At 44.1% G+C, this 22,338-nt stretch overlaps 1 protein-coding gene across 8 annotated transcripts in view; it reads left to right on the forward strand.

Annotated features, from left to right (window-relative positions):
- LOC135556325 (palladin-like) overlaps positions 1–22,338 on the forward strand; it is a 121,272-nt gene that overhangs the window by 63,951 nt on the left and 34,983 nt on the right. For all 8 annotated transcript variants that reach the window (XM_064989433.1, XM_064989431.1, XM_064989432.1 and 5 more), the window contains one exon: positions 1,196–1,538. In XM_064989433.1, coding sequence (XP_064845505.1) covers positions 1,196–1,538 — 343 coding nt within the window. The remainder of the gene's footprint in view (positions 1–1,195; positions 1,539–22,338) is intronic.

The raw sequence follows: 22,338 nt of genomic DNA on the forward strand, positions 1-22,338 counted from the left end.
GAGGATTTTTATTTATTTAATCCATTTTGGAATAAGGCTGTAACGTAACAAAATGTTGAAAAAGTCAAGGGGTTTGAATACTTTCCGAATGCACTGTACATCTGGTTCAACGACGAGGGCTCGTGTACCTCTGGTTCATGTCAATGGTTTCCAATAGGCAGTCAGCCTGGGAGGTCGAGTGGTTTTGGCTCTGACCTGGATCCCTGTGTGATATTTCCTCTGGTCCTCTTTATTATCCTGGATAATCTTTGATCTATATGAGGATGAGAAGAAAAGAAGAGGGGGAGGAGAGGAGGAAGAAATAGGCTAGTTAGGTCGTGAGCACTATATATCTCTGTGGGAGAAGGGAGGAGTGTTTATTCTCTCTGTGTACTCTCAGTTCACCACGCAATCAGAGGAAATCCACAGGCCAAATAAACAAGGATTACATCAAGAGCTCCTCAAGACAAACAGGCTGACGAGACACAGCTGCTACTTTAGATCACATTCTAACTTCATTTAGAGCTGCCATGTTAGTGGGGTATGTGAGGATGGGGGTCAGCTGGGCTCTGCTGGAGGTAATATTAGTGGACTATGTTAGGAAAAGGGGAGGGGAGGATATGCTAGTGCACTGTGAAGAGGAGGGGGTAGGGCTCTGCTGGAGGTAATATTAGTGGACTATGTTAGGAAAAGGGGAGGGGAGGATATGCTAGTGCACTGTGAAGAGGAGGGGGTAGGGCTCTGCTGGAGGTAATATTAGTGGACTATGTTAGGAAAAGGGGAGGGGAGGATATGCTAGTGCACTGTGAAGAGGAGGGGGTAGGGCTCTGCTGGAGGTAATATTAGTGTACTATGTTAGGAAAAGGGGAGGGGAGGATATGCTAGTGCACTGTGAAGAGGAGGGGGTAGGGCTCTGCTGGAGGTAATATTAGTGTACTATGTTAGGAAAAGGGGAGGGGAGGATATGCTAGTGCACTGTGAAGAGGAGGGGTAGGGCTCTGCTGGAGGTAATATTAGTGGACTATGTTAGGAAAAGGGGAGGGGAGGATATGCTAGTGCACTGTGAAGAGGAGGGGGTAGGGCTCTGCTGGAGGTAATATTAGTGGACTATGTTAGGAAAAGGGGAGGGGAGGATATGCTAGTGCACTGTGAAGAGGAGGGGGTAGGGCTCTGCTGGAGGTAAAGCTCTACTCTCTCCTGGTCTCTCTCCCTCTAGCGGTGTACGAATCGGACAGGGACGGTGTGGCATCCGGCGATAACTCTGCCTTCGAGGATGCCCAGGCCTTCCCCCCGCCCCCGCCCACAGAGATCAGCCTATTGGAGGTACCGCCCAAGACCCCACCCAGTGCCAGCGCAGAGGGTTTCCATGTCAACGAGCTGGAGATCTGGCCCAGTGTGTCAGTCCTGCCGCACTCCCACATGTACCCCAACATGGAGGGCCAGCCTCAGCCCTCCTTCGGCCTACCTCCACCAGAGCCCCGGCCAGACTTCCTAGACCCAGCCAAGATGTCTCCACCCCCGGTGAAGGAAGCCCCTCCGCTGCCCAACAAGCCCAAACTGTGAGTACACCCATCCTGCCTTCACCCTAGTCATAGATGATGGCTGATTGAGCCGGCATCATGATTCCCATAGTAAGGGATTGGATTGTTGATCAGGGAGCTGGGTGTTTTCAGCTTTTGAAAGGGGAATCCCAGCATTGAGAACAAAAGCATTCTGGTCTCTTTATGGTGTCAGTGCCATGTCAGTGCTGTGTTTGTGTGCCAGAGATGGCCTGGCAGGCAGCTGCTTTGCGGCTCAAAACGTATCTGTTTGTATGGCTTCTGTTCTGTTGGATGGCTCCTATTGTCTTTGTGTGACACCTGTGTGCACGCCCAGGACCCCTGCTCTGTCTGTATGGCCTCCCTGTAGCCTCCCTGTGTGTATTATAGTGTAGGCAGCGGGTATGATGTCTGTGATGTTACAGGGCTGTAGAGCTTTGATGGTCTTTGTATGGCTTTTGTATGTTGTTATTTGGGGTGGCAGGTAGCCTAGCGGTTAGAGCTTTGGGCCAGTAACCGAAAGGTTGCTGGATCGTATCCCAGAGCTGACGAGGTAAAAAATCTGTCGTTCTGCCCCTGAACAAAGCAGTTAATCCATTGTTCTCTACGGACATTGTAAATAAGAATTTGTTCTTAACTGACTTGCCTAGTTAAATAAAGGTTTAAAAAATTGTGACTGTCCCTGTTGCAGGGCTTGCTGTAGCAATGGTCATCAACATTTTTTTAAATGCAACAGTTAGGAGATGGATGAAGATAATCCAAACTTTTAGGATTTATATAATCCATTAGATATTGACTGAATTAAACGTTCAGTGGCTTAATTGATCAATATAGAGTAGAAACTATTCAAAATACTACCACATTGAAAAAAGTGTGATTTAACAGGGGTCATATGCACACCGATGGGAGATCACTGTTACGCACGTAACAATCACCATTGATAAATACCAACCGTTGTTCAAAACCAAACAAATAAAAACATTTCAGAGATGGAAATAGAGGTGCTAGTGTCAGAGATTGAGTACAGCCAAAAGGTTTTATTTGGCTCGCTCAGTTGTAGCCACAAAAAGAGGACCATGAGGACATTGAAGTTGCTTTAGCAATGGCAAATATACTTCACCTGAGTAGACAACACTCACCATTAAGCCGTCCATCCTCAGCGCTAAGCTAACATTGTTGCCACCACATTCAGCAGCGTCTTTTGCGCATCACATGACCTTTTACCTGCACGTAAACAATGGAAACCTTTTCTGTTCAATATAGTTTCAATCGTTTTGGGAAGGTGATTTTATGGCCATGTGGGTGCAGTCTATTGGTCCGTTCGTTTTTGGGAACCCAATGATGGCATCATGGCAAAGAAACACCTCTTGACATCAACCTGTTGTACAATGGTGTATAGAAATTGTAAGTGTTGCAGTTCATTTTGCTGATGATTTCATCCCAAACATTGGCTCATCGAAGGCTGTGAGATGCCGATTGACAAACTCCAGCTGAAAAGTGCCCGTTGCCAAGAACCCAAGGGTGGATAGCACTTGGATGTGCACAGGAATGGCACGTGTTTGCCTTTTTAAAGTAGGTCTTAAATCCTCGCAAAAATCCCATGAGACCATATCTGATGAGCCAATCGGTACTATCTGCAGAAAATGTCCCACCTGTCTCTAAAAACATGCTCTCTGCGAAATACAACATTTGCCAAATTTTCCAAAAGAGCCAGATCAGACATCTCTCATTCGATTTCCATTATCTCAGTCTTTTATAGTGTTTCAACAATGGTTTCACTTTCACACGTACCTCTCATTTAACAAATGACTGTATTTTATATGGATTATTATTGTAACAAATGCACTGATGTGGTCTAGTTATATAGTATGTCAAGATATGTTGCATGAAATCACAATGGAAATACAATGAAATTGAAAAATTCTATATATATTATATATAACTCACAATTTCACACATTTTCAATATATGTTTCCCTTTGACAAGCAGTTCCCTTATTCCACCACCTTGCACTATGCATACGCATGGTCATGTCTGTGCGCACACTCTCAAGCAAACATTCATATTGATCAATCTCACATCAGCTGATGTAAAAAGGGCTTTAGAAATAGATTTGATTGAATTTGACTTGAAATGATTCCAGCAATGGTTTACGCACAAATGTGTGCCTAAGCATGATTGATAAATGAGGCCTCAGGGATTTTGGTGGGTATTCAATTTATTGTCAAATGTAAAAAAGAAAATCATACAATGCACTCATAAACTCAGCAAAAAAAGAAACGGCCCTTTTTCAGGACCCTGTTTTTCAAAGATAATTCGTAGAAATCCAAATAACTTCACAGATCTTCATTGTAAATGGTTTAAACACGGTTTCCCATGCATGTTCAGTGAACCATAAACAATTAATGAACATGCACCTGTAGAACGGTCATTAAGACACTAACAGCTTACAGACAACATCTGTAACAACATCTGCACAGGATCGGTACATCCGAACATCCCACCTGTGGAATAGTTACAGGATGGCAACAACAACTGCCCCGAGTTACACCAGGAACGCACAATCCCTCCATCAGTGCACAGACTGTCCGCAATAGGCTGAGAGAGGCTGGACTGAGGGCTTGTAGGCCTCTTGTAAGGCAGGTCCTCACCAGACATCACTGGCAACAACGTCGCCTATGGGCACAAACCCACCGTTGCTTGATCAGACATGACTGGCAAAAAGTGCTCTTCACTGACGAGTCGTGGTTTTGTCTCACCAGGGGTGATGGTTGGATTTGAGTTTATCGTTGAAGGAATGAGCGTTACAACTAGAGGTCGACCGAATATGATTTTTCAAACGGCGATACCGATTATTGGAGGACAAAAAAAAAAGCTGATACCGATTAATCGGCCGATTTTTAAAATGTATTTGCAATAATGACAATTACAACAATACTGAATGAACACTTATTTTAACTTAATATAATACATCAATAAAAATCAATTTAGCCTCAGATAAATCATGAAACATGTTCAATTTGGTTTAAATATTGCAAAAACAAAGTGTTGGGGAAGAAAGTAAAAGCGCAATATATGCCATGTAAGAAAGCTAACGTTTAAGTTCCTTGCTCAGAACATGAGAACATATTAAAGCTGTTGGTTCCTTTTAACATGAGTCTTCAATATTCCCAGGTAAGAAGTTTTAGGTTGTAGTTATTATAGGAATTATAGGACTATTTCTCTCTATACCGTTTGTATTTCCTATACCTTTGACTATTGGATGTTCTTATAGGCACTTTAGTATTGCCAGTGTAACAGTATAGCTTCCGTACCTCTCCTCGCTCCTACCTGGGCTCGAACCAGGAACACAATAACAACAGCCACCGTCGAATCAGCATTACCCATGCAGAGCAAGGGGGACAACTACTCGAAGTCTCAGAGCGAGTGACGTTTGAAACGCTATTAACGCGCACCCAGCTAACTAGCTAGCCATTTCACATCACATCGTTACACCAGCCTAATCTCGGGAGTTGACAGGCTTGAAGTCATAAACAACAGAGCTGCTGGCAAAACGCACGAAAGTGCTGTTTGAATGACTGCGTATGAGCCTGCTGGTGCCTACCATCGCTCAGTCAGACTGCTCTATCAAATCATAGACTTAATTATAACATAATAACACACAGAAATGCGAGCCTTAGGTCATTAATATGGCCAAATCCAGAAACTATCATTTCGAAAACAAGATGTTCCGTATTTTATCTGATGGTGGCATCCCTAAATCTAAATATTCCTGTTACATTGCACAACCTTCAATGTATGTCATAATTACGTACAATTCTGGCAAATTATTTTGCAATGAACCAGGTGGCCCAAACTGTTGCATATACCCTGACTCTGCAATGAACGCAAGAGAAGTGACACAATTTCACCTGGTTAGTATTGCCTGCTAACCTGGATTTCTTTTAGCTAAATATGCAGGTTTAAAAATATATACTTCTGTGTAATGATTTTAACAAAGGCATTGGTGTTTATGGTTAGGTACACGTTATAGCAACGACAGTCCTTATTCACGAATGTGCACTGCATCGATTATTTGCAATGCAGAACACACTAGATAAGCTAGTAATATCATCCACCATGTGTAGTTATAACTAGTGATTATGATTGATTAAGTTTAATGCTAGCTAGCAACTTACCTTGGCTTTCTTACTGCATTCGCGTAACAGGCAGGCTCCTCGTGAGGCAGGTGGTTAGAGCGTTGGTCTAGTTAACCGTAAGGTTGCAAAATTGAATCCCTGAGTTGACAAGGTAAAAATCTGTCGTTCTGTCCCTGAACAAAGCAGTTAACCCACCGTTCCTATGCCGTCATTGACAATAAGAATGTGTTCTTAATTGACTTGCCTAGTAAATAAGTAAATAAGGATTAAATAAAGGTGTAAAAAAAATAAAAAAATATTAATAATAATAAAAATCGGCAAAATCGGCGTCCAAACTTGAAATTGGCCCTAATTAATCGGCCATTCCGATTAATCTTCGACCTCTAGTTACAACAAGGCCTGTACTCTGGAGCGGGATTGATTTGGAGGTGGAGGGTCCATCATGGTCTGTCACAGCATCATCGGACTGAGCTTGTTGTCATTGCAGGCAATCTCAGCGCTGTGCGTTACAGGGAAGACATCCTCTTCCCTCATGTGGTACCCTTCCTACAGGCTCATCCTGACATGACCCTCCAGCATGACAATGCCACCAGCCATACTGCTCATTCTGTGTGTGATTTCCTGCAAGGCAGGAATGTCAGTGTTCTGCCATGGCCAGCAAGAGCCCGGATCTCAATCCAATTGAGCATGTCTGGGACCTGTTGGACCGGAGGGTGAGGGCTAGGGCCATTCCCCCAGAAATGTCCGGGAACTTGCAGGTGCCTTGGTGGGAGAGTGGGGTAACATCTCACAGCCAGAACTGGCAAATCTGGTGCAGTCCATGAGGAGGAGATGCACTGCAGGACTTAATGCAGCTGGTGGCCACACCAGATACTGACTGTTACTTTTGATTTTGACCCCCCCTTTGTTCAGGGACACATTATTAACATGTTATGTTCATACAAATATTTACACGTTAAATTTGCTGAATATAAACGCAGTTGACAGTGAGAGGAAATTTCTTTTTTTGCTGAGTTTATATACATTTTCTCACTGTATCAGGTATTTTCTTTAAATATTTTTTGTTAAAGAAAGAAAATGATATGTACCTCAGTTGCATAAATATACCAGGCTGGAAACATCAAACACAGGCTCTGTCCACACTTCCAGCATTTACCTGCACTGCATACCTCAACAAGCATGTCATAGTGTAGCAATATTGAGGTTACTCATATTGATGTTACACAGGAAACGGAAGCCAATTGTTACTTACCTTATTCATGTGCTGGTTGACAACATGCCTAGTAAAGTTTGCTTAATTATATACCTTTGTCTGTCGTGACTACACCACAAAGCATATTGAAACATGGTGGCAGCAGTACTTAAAAGAACCTGGATCTCATCAATGTAAATTAAGAATATATCCCAGGCAGCAGTTTGGAAAAGTGCCGCGTTTACAAGCTAGTCATTGTGCCGAACGCCAACGTTAGCTGGCTATCGTGAGTGACTCTATGCTAACAGCTTGCTGGCTATTGGATACAAGCAGATTCGTGAGTAGCTAACATTCCATTCTACAAAGAAATCGCCGTGGAAAATGCACTGAAACCTCTGGGAAACATAGACTTTGATGATTGTAATTTAGCACTGACCTGGAAAAGATGTAAAGAAGAATTCCATTTGTACATGGCTCTTACAATGGGAGAAAAACCTGATGACTACAAAGTGAAGCTACTGTATTATCTCATTTGCGAAAAAGGCAGAGAGATTTGTGAAACCCTCTGAATCAGAGAGCGGTGAGGATGTTCTCTGCGTCACACTAGGGCCAAAGTCAGAGAGCATCAACGTGGTGCAGGAGAAAACCGCAGACTGCAATGCGGCTCTCTTTATAACCATGCTGGTCAACAAAAAAAGTCTAGATTGTGGTGCTAGTTGTAATGTTATCCCTGCAAACCTCACAAAAGACAGTCACCTAGAGCCCTACAGTCAGGTATTGGTGATGTATAACAAGAACACTCTGACGCCACTGGGGAAGTGCACACTTAGTGATCAATTCACGCAATAAGAAAACCTACCGAGTTGAGTTGATAGTTGCCAACAAGAACGTGCTCAGGCCCATTCTAGGCAGGAAAGCTATCCAAGCAATGGAGTTGATTACTGTGCAGCACCACAACATTCTGGCCATCGAGAAAACAACAGGATCCTAGACTAAAGAGCCAATTAAACGGGACTACTCTGATGTATTCCAGGGAGATGGACGCTTCCTCGACAAACTGAAGCTGGAAGTGGATGAGCGAGTGGAGCCCGTCCAGCTGCCGAAGAGAAGAGTGCCAGTAGCGCTATATAAACCACTCAAAGAGGAGCTCAGTGGTCTAGAGAAAAGAAGGATGATAAAAGCAGTTGAAAAAAGCACAGATTGGATTAGCAACCTGATCTTAGTGAAGAAACCGTCTGGGTAACTAAGAGTGTGTCTTGATCCAAAACCTCTCAACAAGGCGCTCAAGAGGAGCCATTACCCACTTACCACTATTGAAGACGTGCTGCCAGATCTGAACAGAGCACGCGTGTTCTCTGTTTGTGATGTAAAAAATGGATTTTGGCATGTGGAACTGGAGGAGGAATCCAGCTATCTCCCCGTGTTCTCTACTCCCATGGTACGCTACAGGTGGCTGCGCATGCCAATGGGAATCAGTCCAGCCCCAGAGACCTTTCAGAGGAAGTTGAACCAGGCAATGTAAGGTCTTCCAGGAGTCAAAATCATTGCAGATGACATCCTGATTGTGGGCGAAAGAGGCAACTCTGGACCATTTCAAAAACCTGAGAATGCTCCTGGACAGATGCAGGAAGCTCAATATCAAGCTGAATTCGGAGAAGCTGCAGCTCAGGCTGAAGGAAGTACCTTACATTAGCCACCTGCTAACATCAGAGGGGTTAAAAGTGGACCCAGGAAAAGTGACAGCCATCAGACAGATGCCTAGGCCTACAGATGTGCAGGGGATGCAGCGCTTCCTGGGCATGGTCAAATACTTAGCCAAGTTCTGCAGCCACACCACGGAGCTCTGCCTCATGACAAAGCTTCTCCTCAGCGCACTAAAAAGACTACAATGCATGCTCATGAGACTCCAAAACTACGAGGTCAGTCTCCAATACGTTCCTGGAAAGCATGTGGTGCTGGCCAACACCCTGAGCAGGGCGTACCTCACAGAACAAGACAACAGAGGCCCTGTGGAGGTCGAAGTGGAATCAGTCAATATGATACACTACCACCCTGTGTCAAGCCAGAGACTAAAGGCCATCCAGAGAGCCACTGAGCTGGACCGGGAGCTCCAGACACTGAAATATGTGATACTGCAGGGGTGGCCTGAAGTGAAAGAACATGTACCCTTGGAAATAACCATGTATTTTCACAACAGAGATGAGCTGAGTGTGCAAAATGGAGTTATCTTTAGAGGTGAGCGAGTCGTTGTACCTACTGCCTTCAGACAGGAGATAATGCAGAGAATCCATTCCTCACACATAGGAATCGAGGAATGTCTGAGGAGAGTTTGCGAGTGTGTCTACTGGCTGGGCATCAATGCACAGCTGACAACATACATGTCTGTAAGGTTCTGCTTTTCTTTTCTTAGGCAACCTTGTGTTATTTTTCTTTGTGTTCTGGAACGTAGCCCAGTCTTTCATTTTTGTTCATTGATTTCACCTGTGTTGGTTTCTCACCTGGTCTCATCAGCTCCCTATTTAGTTTGTATGGTTATGAGGTATTGTTTGTTTTTGACTGCCTACCTGTGTTTGACCATTGCCTGCCTGTGACCACGATTCATGCCTTCTGCGAAGGCTTAATAAACATCTGCCGTGGTCTGCTCGTGAATCTACGTCTTTTTCTCACAGAGTATTCGTTACAATGACACAATGTAGCACCTGCACTGCATGGGGTGTGAAGCAGCAGAAAGAGACGTTGAGGCCACACGAAGCATCAAAGCGTCCCTGGGAAAAAATAAGGACTGACCTGTCCCAGTTCAACAACAGAGACTACATGGTCACAGTTGATTATCTCTTCAACTTCTGGGAGGTGGACCATTTGGAGAACTCACAGTCGAAAACGGTCAATCGAAAAAACCTGTCACAAGGATGACACACTTTGCACACTGTGGGATACCTGACATCCTTTACTCAGACAATGGTCCCTAGTTCTCTTCAGACGAGTTCCAAAGTTTCAGCAAGGTTTTGGACTTTACACACAAAACATTGTCTCTAGGATACCCGCAAAGTAATGGGAAAGTGGAATCGGCAGTGAAAACATCCAAAAGTCTGATGGCAAAAGCAAAGAGAGCCGGTGCTGACCCATACCTGGCCCTACTGTATCACAGAAATACCCTTCACAAGGAACAGACAGCAGCCCTGCCATAGCACTCATGGGAAGACGTACAAAGACACTATTTATAACGTGGCGAAAATCTTCTGGGACCGGTGATGGCAAACTGTCAGCCGGAGAAGTTCAAAGAAAGGCAGCAGAGACAGACAAAGTACTACGACACCTCTGTTAAGGACCTCACGGAGCTGCAACGAGATGACAGGGTGAGAGTTCAGCCACTCACAGGACAGAAACAGTGGTGGCAGAGGGCCACAGTAGTCAGACCTGTGGAGCAAAGGTCCTACGGGGTGAAGACAGAACAGGAACAAGTCTTCAGGAGGAACATGCGACACCTGAGGAAGAGCAGAGAAATAGAGGAGGACTTCCCCACTGTTGAAGAGCCTGGCACAGAGCCAGTAAACAGAGCACCAGCTGACGCCCAGCAGGATGCTGAACACAACCTAGAGGTGAACGCTGCACCTCAGCAAGAAGATCCTAACATCTCAGGTCAAGCACCTCCTGGTGTAATCAACACTCCCCACACAAGGTCTGGTAGGGCCATCCGAAGATCTATACACCTGAAAGACTTTGTGTGAAGGTAAAAATAATAATAATAATGTAATGGACAGTCAGAGACATTAAACAAACATTCAGTTCACATTCCAGTTTACTACAGGCATGGACTACAAGCCAAAGTTAGGTAGAGTCTGCTTTTGTTGTAAAAAAAAAGAGAACATGTAGCAATATTAATGTTACACAGGAAACGGAAGCCAATTGTTACTTACATTATTCATGTACTGGATGTGCTGTTTGACAACATGCCTAGTAAAGTTTGCTTAATTATATGTCTTTGTCTGTCGCGACTACAACACAAAGCGTCTTGAAACAAATAGCAGGGTGAAATTGGATTAATAGTCAACATACCTGGCTCTGGATTACACCTATCTACACATACTTTACATTGTTTGTGAGATCAGACATAAAATCACTATAATCAGAGTGTTCATTTTCGGGAGTTGCTTTCATTTCAGCACATCTAATTTGTAAGCATTTCTGTTTACAAAAACTGTATTCAATTCTAACTTTTTTCAATTCCACCAAAAATCAACACACATCAAAATGAAGTTCTCTTTCTTGTGAGGTAACTGTCGAGACGGTGCGTTAAATCCCAGACGAAGGTAACACAACGTATTCCATTGAGCCCATTTCAGCCATTACCGGGGTGTGTCTGACAGGTCATTAAACATTTCCGCAGTCGTAACATTAACGGGTGAAAACAACAGGCAAGAGTATAAAGGAAGTCTTAGGAGTCAAATGAAAGCAGTTAATCCAGAGAGATTGAAGTGGATTTTGCAACCCTCAAACACAGGAAGTAGATGGCTGAAAAAGACCGCTCCACAGGTGGGCGGGGCATGCGCGTTGCTACTTGCTGTTGCTCAGTCAGGTCTGTCTATAGATGGAATTGTATGAAGCTTCTGATCTTGGTTAATTTGATTTAGTGGTTCAGGCATGATATATGTCTTGTGCATTAGTGAGGAGGGACGTTATAGCCGCGATGGGGTCTGAGACTGACGTATTTGTGATGTGGCCTAAGACTGGGCGCATGTGATGCATGAATGTTATGTAGGGCTCATGCTCTGTGCTTTGTACATCGCATGTGCATTGTTGCGTTGAGTTTCTGAATCCCCCTTTTGGATGCATGTCTCTGTAACACTTACTAAATGTTGACGTTGTCCTCTATGCTTCCAGAGCGGCGGGTATAGAGGAGGAGACAGACACTGACAGGTAAACAACAGAAAGGTTGGTCTGGGTCTGGTCTGGGTGAGGCTCTCTGGGCGTGATGTGAACGGAGCCCTGTTGTTTGAGTAAAGCTGGGATCAGAACGACGTGTTGACACATTTACATTGTTTCGCTATATTTTGCGCTGTGTCCCGGATTGAGTTTCTGCAAATAGCAGGATCTCCGTAAAGCTGCTTCCTTGAGTGAGTTTTTCCAGAGTAATGACATGGACAGGCTGCCTAAAACAGTTATCGCTGTGAAGCGTGCGGCGGGACAGTGTACTGCGTTGTGCCGTACCCGAGGTTAGATCCTTCTCTGTCCCCTGGTGACCTGTAGAAGTGTTGGCTGACAAACTAAAGCACTGGCCACTCTTGATCTTTAACCTCTGACCTCACGGCAAGGGTCACCGCCTCTCATTTGTTCTCCTGCACACGTTCCTGTTACCTTTTAAAGTTTTTTCCATGGTCTTTAAACGGCATGCTGTTGCACAATGTTGAAGCGGTGGTTCTACAGTATCTGTCGGTTGCCTTTGAAAAGGGGTCCTGCTGTGTGACTTTTACTGCCTCTGGTGTAAAAGTCGGTTTTTATATTTGCTGGATTTGATTTGAGGACTCCAATGTAACTTTAATTGAGTTTGCCATTGAGTAGTTTAGTGAAATTGCCGTGAATCCAATGGGGACTGAATGGAAACTATGACCCTACTGTCTTGGCTCTACATCTCTCCATGTGAAACGAAACTCTATCATGCAGTGGATCTCATTTCACTGCAGCCAATAAGGTGTCTGGGTGTCTGTTTTGACTGATGTCATAACAGTTGTCTGTTTTGACTGATGTTTTCAATAGACCGGACCAATGACGATTACAGTCTTGTTCTGCTTCAACGGCTGTATTGTATTCAAAGGGAAGAAATGTGTTTTACTGATGGCCTAAGAGGATGTACAGTACTGTTGCATCCATGCATCTCAACCATTACATAGGCCTACACCTGTTATTAATGTGTCACATTGCCTTGACCTCTTAGCTATGGATCTGTGGGACGGTACCTTGATTAGTAGTGTTACTGAAAGCGCTCCTGTCGACGCTATCTCAGAACTGCATTAACAGAGCTGGGCTGTGGAGAGGAAGTGGCTGAGTGACTTGGCAGGCTAAGGTGACCGCAGGAGACCTGATCTGGGAAAACATGCCTGCTGTCTGTCTGCACTGTGACTGTTCTTTACTGGAGGAAGAGGGAGTTGGGTCATTCAGTCAGTCAGTCAGTGCGTGGTTCTGATGGCTGATGTTACTGGTGTTGCCAGACCTGGTGGAAGAATCAGAGGAAGCTCTTAGGGGAGAGGCCACAGGTTGGCTGTTAGGATCGGAACATTGGCCTAGTGTTGAAAGATGGAGGGAGAGGGGGGATAGAAAGAAAGGGATAGAGAGAGAGAGACTAAATCACACAAAAACAACACTTGACACTATGGAACACACAGCTTTTACTATCTCGTCCTGGAATATACAAGGTCTGAGGTCATCTGCCTTTGGCATAAATAGCTGGAACCTAAACCTTTTTAAGAAATTGGAAATACAGACTTTGTCATCCTACAAAAAACATGGTATAAAGGAGACAACCCCACGTTTTGCCCTCTCGGTTACAGAGCTGGTAGTCCCAACCACCAAACTACCAGGTGAAACAGGGAGGAGACTCAGGGGGTATGCTAATTTGATATAGAGCAGACCTAACCCACTCGATTAAATTAGTCAAGATAGGAACATTTTACATCTGGCTAGAAATGAATAAGGAAATGATCACAACAGAAAATAATCCTCCTGTGTACAACCTATATCCCCCCACTAGAATCCCCATACTTTACCAATGACAGCTTCTCCATCCTAGAGGGGAGATCAACAATTTACAGGCCCAGGGACATATACTAGTCTGTGGCGACCTAAATGACAGAACTGGACAAGAACCCGACACCCTCAGCACACAGGGGGACAAATACCTACCTGGAGGTGACAGCATTCCCTCCCTCATATGCCCTCCTAGACACAACTGCGACAACATAACCAACAAAAATGGTCACAACTCCTGCAGCTCTGTCGGTAGGCTTTGAGGGGGCTACTGCGGTAGGTACACCTATGGCTCATCTCTTGGCAGTCGTACTGTAGACTACTTTATCACTGACCTCAATCCAGAGTTCACAGTCAGTCCACTGACACCCCTATCAAATCCCAGCAAAATCACACTCTACTTGAACAGGCTACTATGCTCAATCATGAGGCATCAAAGCCAAAGGATTTTAATAATATTAAGAAATGCTATAGATGGAAGTAAAGTAGTGTGGAAATCTACCAAAAAACAATTAGGCAAAATAAAATTCAATCACTTCTAGACAATTTCCTGGACAAAATGTTTTACTGTAATAGTGAAGGTGTAAACTTAGCAGTAGAAAACCTAAACAGTATATTTGACCTCTCCCTATTAAATCTATAAATGTCAAGCAGACAACCTAAGAAAATTAACAGCAATGGCAAATGGTTTGATGAAGAATGCAAAAACCTAAGAAAGAAATTGAGAAACCTATCCAACCAAAAACATAGAGACCCAGAAAACCTGAGCCTACGCCTCCACTATGGTGAATCACTAAAATAATACAGAAATACACTATGGAAAAATAAGGAACAGCACGTCAGAAATCTGATCAAATACAAATCTTAGAACATTTCTTCCTAAAGACTCCAATTTCCTTGAATGAGCTACAGGGCAAAATAAAAACCCTCCAACCCAAAAAGGCCTGTGGTGTTGATGGTATCCTCAGTGAAATTATCAAATATATAGACCATATATTCCAATTGGCTATACTAAAACTCTTTATCAGCATTCTTAGCTCTGGCATCTTCCCCAATATTTGGAACCAAGGACTGATCACCCCAATCTTCAAAAGTGGAGACAAATTTGACCCCAATAACTACCATGGGATATGCGTCAACAGAAACCTTGGGAAAGTCCTCTGCAGTATCATTAACAGCAGAATCGTACATTTCCACAGTGAAAACAATGTACTGAGCAAATGTCAAATTGGCTTTTTACCAAATTATCGTACGACAGACCACGTCTTCACCCTGCACACCCTAATTGACAAACAAACAACCCAAAACAAAGGCAAAGTCTTCTCATGCTTTGTTGATTTCAAAAAAGCCTTCGACTCAATTAGGCATGAGGGCCAGCTATACAAATGGATGTAAAGTGATGTTGGGGGAAAAACATACAACATTATAAAATCCATGTACACAAACAACAAGTGTGCAGTTAAAATAGGCAACAAACACACACATTTCTTCCTACAGGGCCTTGGGGTGAGACAGGGAGGCAGCTTAAGTCCCACCCTCTTCAACATTATATATCAACCAATTGGCGAGGGCACTAGAAAAGTCTGTAGCTCCTGGCCTCACCCTACTAGAATCTGAAGTCAAATGTCTACTGTTTGCTGATGATCTGGGGCTTCTGTCACCAACCAAGGAGGGCCTGTACCTATATCTTATGCACATATTGCACATATTCTGCCACACCTGGGCCCTGACAGTAAATCTCAGTAAGACCAAAATAACGGTGTTCCAAAAAAGTTCCAGTCGCCAGGACCACAAATACAAATTCCATCTAGACACCCTTGCCCTCGAGCACAGAAAGAACTATACATACCTCGGCCTAAACATCAGCGCCACAGGTAACTTCCACAAAGCTGTGGAAGGGCAGTCTATGCCATCAAAAGGAACATAAAATTCGAAATACCAATTAGGATCTGGCTAAAAATACTTGAATCAGTTATAGAACCCATTGCCCTTTATGGTTGTGAGGTCTGGGGTCCGCACACCAACCAAGAATTCGCAAAATGGGACAAACACAAAATTGAGACTGCATGCAGAATTCTGCAAAGATATCATCTGTGTACAGTGTAGAACCCAAATAATGCATGCAGAGCAGAATTAGGCCGATACCCACTAATTATCAAAATCCAGAAAAGAGCTGTTCAATTCTACAACCACCTAAAAGGAAGCGATTCCCAAACCTTCCATAACAAAGCTATCACCTACAGAGAGATGAACCTGGAGAAGAGTCCTCTAAGCAAGCTGGTCCTGGGGCTCTGTTCACAAACACAAACACACCCCACAGAGCCCCAGGACAGCAACACAATTAGACCCAACCAAATCATGAGAAAACAAAAAGATAATTACTTGACTCATTGAAAATAATTAACAAAAAAACTGAGCATACTTGAATGATATTTGGCCCTAAACAGAGAGTATACAGTGGCAGAATACCTGACCACTGTGACTGACCCAAACCTAAGGAAAGCTTTGACTATATACAGACTCAGTAAGCATAGCCTTGCTATTGAGAAAGGCCGCCGTAGGCAGACCTGGCTCTCAAGAGAAGACAGGCTATGTGCACACTGCCCTCAAAATTAGGTGGAAACTGAGCTGCACTTCCTAACCTCCTGTCCAGTGTATGGTCATGTTAGATTTTGTGACCTGATTTTGATAAACTCCCATATCTACTGGGTGAAATACCACAGTGTGCCATCACAGCAGCAAGATTTGTGACCTGTTGCCGCAAGAAAAGGTCAACCAGTGTAGAACAAAAACCATTGGGGTCCTGTGTGGCACAGTCGGTAGAGCATGGCGCTTGCAACGCCAAGCGCCGTGGGTTCGATTCCCGCTGGGGCCACCCATATGTAAAAGTAGTGGCCCCAGCCGACTTGTAAGTCGCTTTGGACAAAAGCGTCTGCTAAATGGGATATATTATTATATATATTATTGTAAATACAATCCTTATTTATGCTTATTTATTTCCCCTTTTGTACTTTAACCATTGGTACATTGTTACAACACTGTATATAGTCATAATATGACATTTGAAATGTCTTTATTCTTTTGGAACTTCTGTGAGTGTAATGGTTACTGTTAATTTTTATTGTTTATTTCACTTTTGTATATTATCTACTTCACTTCCTTTGGCAATGTTAACATATGTTTCCCATGCTAATAAAGCCAAAAGGGAGAGAGAGAGAGAGAGAGAGAGACGGTTTTTGGTCTCAAGGGCTTGCGGCGGTGTATAAGGGTATGTATTAAGCTGTAAATGTTGGGTATGTAGCTATGCCATGAGGCAGGTCATAAATCACTTAGCTGGGAGCTATGATATCAGTTTGAGGTACCTGGGCTGCAATTTTGTAGAGAGTCTGTATGCTCAGTCCTGGTTTAGGGTTCAGACTCACCAGGGGTCTAAAGGGACACGTGACCACATATAAAGACACACACTGGACTGATCTGGAAGTTGTCAATCTTCTCTCTCTGTGTGTGTGTGTGTGTGTCACATGTGTACTGTCCATTGTGACGGATGGAGTGTGAGTGGTATTGGTGTCTAGTATCAACTTTCTAGTATTAATGCATGCTACTGCGTGACATTTCACATGAACTGTTTGCATCTGCTGTGGATTATGCCATATCCTTGCTAGTAAGAGCTAAAAACACTGTGTGGGAGAGGCATTCAGATAGTCAGTTAGTGGAGCTGTTGTCTCAGATTTTCCCTGACATTCCGTGTGGCACATCTTCAATTTCTTAACTCCCGTGCTGTCGATGACTGTCAACATGGACTATTTTCACATGCCAACAAAGTCTACAAAAGATAATGACACCGTATGTATTTGTACAGAAACACCAAGGACATTCTTTTCAAGCGGCCGCCTCTGAAGGGGAAGTCCAAACCCATGTCATGTGAGGGTTTTGGAGGAGAGGATCATAGCGAAGAGTCAAGTGAAGGAGGCAGTGAGGTGGGACTGTGGTACTGACTGTGATCACGGTCGCACAACATTAGATTATGTGTTGGGATATAATCTGTGGGTGGGCGTCGTCAAACACACAAGCAGTAATTATCCTGCAAACATTTGATATCTTAATCACTGTTTCATAAGACAGGGAATCAAAACATGACAGTTGAAATAGTTATCTTGCACGTATCCATTTTAGAAACGACCTTCTTTTCATCTACCGCTGAGCCCTCGCTGGCAAACCCTCTGTGAGAATCTCCACCTGGCTCCATCTTCCTGATTGCTCCAGATTATGTGAGGATTACAGATCGTGAAAAACAGAGGAGTCAAGCACAGATCAGCAGTTGACACAACCTCAACTTTGCCTTGTCATAACCCGCTCACAATCTAAACTTAAAAACATTACATAACAAAACCATTAACCTTCACAACGCAGTCCTTGATTGGGGACTACTTGAAATGTGGTTGAGTTCTGGTTCAAGTTGAGTTCCTTCTGGTGAGTCTAAAAACAGGCTGTTGATCATGAGATCATGATGTGGCAAAGTGGGCCTGTCGTCACGGTGACGAGGAAGTGATGCTGTGGTGCCTCTCAGAACCCCCGCAGGGTTAGGGTGAGAGGGTCATCGTGTTCAGACAGCTGTGTTAATCCTCACTGTTCCAGACTGATCTGTCACAGTCTCCACCCTGAGAGACCTACCACAAGCACACTGAGTCACAATGAGAGAGAGCGAGGGAGAGGGCGAGAGAGAGTATTTGGTTTTGTAAACAGCTGAAATCGCAGAACAATACAAAGTCATGTTCTGTCCTTTTGTGTCCAGGGAGCAGGAAGTGAAAGGTGTCGGCTCTGCTGGAGCCACATGGCAGACAGGGTACAACAATTATCTTTTAGGGGTCAGAGGTCAAAGGTGACTATTATGTGTTAAAATGCTGCTAGTAAATGGCTGCGTATGGGGTCACAACCTCACCATGTGGTAACCCTCCCCCTCATGGCTTCAGGGAACTCTATTCCTGACTAAAATGTGTGTCACGCACACACACTGGGGTAACAATCCCAAACATGCAGGAGCTTAGAACAACAGCCTGCTTGGTTGTAGGTGACACTATGTGTGTATGTATGTTAAGCCTGCAGAGTGGTAGAGATGAGGAAGCTACTAATCCCCTTTCATTTGTCATATATTGCTTATGGATTGACCCAGTGCCATTCAAACCCATGCCAGCTGCATAATTGTCATACCACAGAGATTAAATGATTGTGTCCCACTCCTCAACCTTTTTAACCCTCTCTGAGGTCATCATCGTCAGGGTAACAGTGGATAACCGTTCTTTCCCGGCGCTATTTCTCACTCACGCACATACACACATACACAAATACACACATACACACATACACACATACACAAATACACACATATACACCTACACAAATACGCACATACACACATACACAAATACACACATACACAAATACACACATACACAAATACACACATACACACATACACAGATACACACATACACACATACACAAATACACAAATACACATAAACTGTTTACAGAGGTGCCTGGATACTGTTTGTTTTTTTGTACTCAAGAGTTCATCTCAGATTGGATTTTGATGCTTTGGAATGTTCATTATTTCTCCAACCGTGCTTATACAGTAGACGTAAACAACGTGTTTAATATACGTATGTGGTATTGTTGAAGCTATGGTTCGTGCCTGTCAAATTCAGAGCTTTGTGTTGATCTTGCGACCTCTTGCGTTCGGGGTTGTGTCTGTGTGCCGTATTGCTCTTTGTCTTGTGTCTTTGGTTGTGTTACATTCAGGGTCGTGTTTGTGGGACCGTACTGCTGTATGGTTGTGGTTGTGTTACATTCAGGGTCGTGTTTGTGGGACCGTACTGCTGTATGGTTGTGGTTGTGTTACATTCAGGGTCGTGTTTGTGGGACCGTACTGCTGTATGGTTGTGGTTGTGTTACATTCAGGGTCGTGTTTGTGGGACCGTACTGCTCTATGGTTGTGGTTGTGTTACATTCAGGGTCGTGTTTATGGGGCCGTACTGCTGTATGGTTGTGGTTGTGTTACATTCAGGGTCGTGTTTGTGGGACCGTACTGCTGTATGGTTGTGGTTGTGTTACATTCAGGGTTGTGTTTTTGGGACCGTACTGCTCTATGGTTGTGGTTGTGTTACATTCAGGGTTGTGTTTGTGGGACCGTACTGCTCTATGGTTGTGGTTGTGTTACATTCAGGGTCGTGTTTATGGGATCGTACTGCTCTACGGTTGTGGTTGTGGTTGTGTTGCGTTCAGAGTCAGGTTTGTGGGACCGTACTGCTCTATGGTTGTGGTTGTGTTACATTCAGGGTCGTGTTTGTGGGACCGTACTGCTCTATGGTTGTGGTTGTGTTACATTCAGGGTCGTGTTTGTGGGACCGTACTGCTCAATGGTTGTGGTTGTGTTACATTCAGGGTCGTGTTTGTGGGACCGTACTGCTCTATGGTTGTGGTTGTGTTACATTCAGGGTCGTGTTTGTGGGACCGTACTGCTCTATGGTTGTGGTTGTGTTACGTTCAGAGCCTTGTTGCGCTGGCTGCCAGGCTTTGTCACATATCTGTGCTGTGACTCAGAGCTGTACTCACAGCAGAGGCCTGGTGTTTATGAGGTGTAACTCATTAACTCTCTAATGGTGTATTAGCCATCACTTTCTTGTAGAGGCTTTGTGTGGTTTTCTGGAAAGCTGGGAAACATGTATGTTAAAGAGACACATATGGAACTGAGTTTATACACAGAACACTCTGTTTCTTCACTGTCAGCTACCTGGCAAGCGCAGGACAGTCCTGACGTTCATTTGCAACTTGAGGTATTTCATTAATGTCATGCCAATGTTGTTAAAAAAAACAAAGTGAGAATGTTGTTGTTTATCAGCTCTCTGAGTGGTTACATATTGTTGCTCTAAATGTGAACCTGGAGCGTGAATGGGTGTCTACAAAAAGAACTAGCCAGAGAAAGAGAGAGGGAGTTTTCTTGAAAGATAAAGAATGAGTAAAAGTAGAGGATACTAAGTATAGAAAGCAGGGAGGCAGATCGTGCCTCAACAACCCCCAGACTTCCCCTGAGGTGGGCAGTCCTTAAAAGGACATGGCGAGCAGAAGGATTGGCTGAAAGAGCTGTGGCTTGACACTGGATTGGCCAGTTGGGTTAGGGTGACCTGCAAGGAATGGAGCAGGTTTCCAAATAAGGAAGATAGTTGATATGAAAAGCTAACTGACATTGACTCCTGAGGTGCTGACCTGTTCCACCCTCTACAACCACTGTGATTATTATTATTTCACCCTGCTGGTCATCTATGAACGTTTGAACATCTTGGCCATGTACTGTTATAATCTCCACCCGGCACAGACAGAAGAGGACTGGCCACCCCTCAGAGCCTTGTTCCTCTCTAGGTTTCTTCCTAGGTTCCTGCCTTTCTAGGGAGTTTTTCCTAGGGATTTTAGGCTGGGTTTCTGTACAGCACATTGTGTCTGCTTGCTGTTTGGGATTTTAGGCTGGGTTTCTGTACAGCACATTGTGTCTGCTTGCTGTTTGGGATTTTAGGCTGGGTTTCTGTACAGCACATTGTGTCTGCTTGCTGTTTGGGATTTTAGGCTGGGTTTCTGTACAGCACTTTGTGACAGCACTGATGTAAAAAGTGCTTTATAAATACATTTGATTGGTTGATTGATTGATTGGTTAGAGCTGACCTTTACAACACAGCAGGGGCATGGAAGAAAGGGATAAGGGTGAGCAGAGAGAGAGGGGTGAAAGAGAGTGGTGAGATAGAGAGTGGTGAGAGAGAGACAGTGGAGAGGGAGTGACAGTGGAGAGAGAGTGGTGAGAGAGAGTGGTGAAACAAACAACAGAAACCTGAAAACACCATCCAACCTGGAACTGAGTGAGTAATGTTTAGTCTGAAGCTACTTTTAAAGCCAAGAAGAAAAATACATTACAATTATATATTTACTTACTTATAAGGACTTAATGCTAAGTTAAGGCTACCAAACTTGCTAGGACAAAACAGACCTGACTGCAACTTCAATTAGCACTGAGGTGAGAAGTGAGAGGTGTCAAAGCCATTGAGTGCAACAATGGCAGGAGAGTCTCACAGCCTCCCCCACCCAAATGCAGAGGCCTTTGAAGCCCCCTACCTCTGTTCAGAGGTCACTACAATACAGTATCCTCTGGATGTAAAACAATGAGAAGGCACCAAAAGAGTACAAAAATAAGCTCCTTATGGAAAATCAAGAGACACTTTTTGCTGACTATTAGAAAAATGGGAACATAAGCAACTTAATATTCCACACAGACCATCCCCTGGCATGGTGCAGTGCTATAGAAACACACTACCCCTCTGTTAAGGGGGGGGGGGTAGCGATGGGTGGAAACTCCAGGATACTAGAGAATGAGGACTCAATGTCAACCTGTACAAGTCTGGAACAGTAATTGTACAGGTCAAACCAAAACTGTTTCAGCTGGACTTTCACATAATCAAAGAGAAAGCTCAGCAGGATAAGCTCTCACTTGAGAAAGGTACCCCCACCCCGAGCGTGTCAGACCCGACCTCTTCATTATACAACCCCACAGACGAGCAACCCCAAGCGGAAAGTCAACCTCCCGCTACTACTCCCTCATTGAAATGAAGGATAAGGCAGTAACTGTAGGTGAACACACTCCAGTCAGCACACAACATAGTCCAGCTCAACAATACCTCCCTCAACCAGAGCTGAGGGTGGAGAGAGA

This window comes from Oncorhynchus masou, chromosome 15 (assembly GCF_036934945.1).
Source record: "Oncorhynchus masou masou isolate Uvic2021 chromosome 15, UVic_Omas_1.1, whole genome shotgun sequence".
Classification (NCBI taxonomy): domain Eukaryota; kingdom Metazoa; phylum Chordata; class Actinopteri; order Salmoniformes; family Salmonidae; genus Oncorhynchus; species Oncorhynchus masou.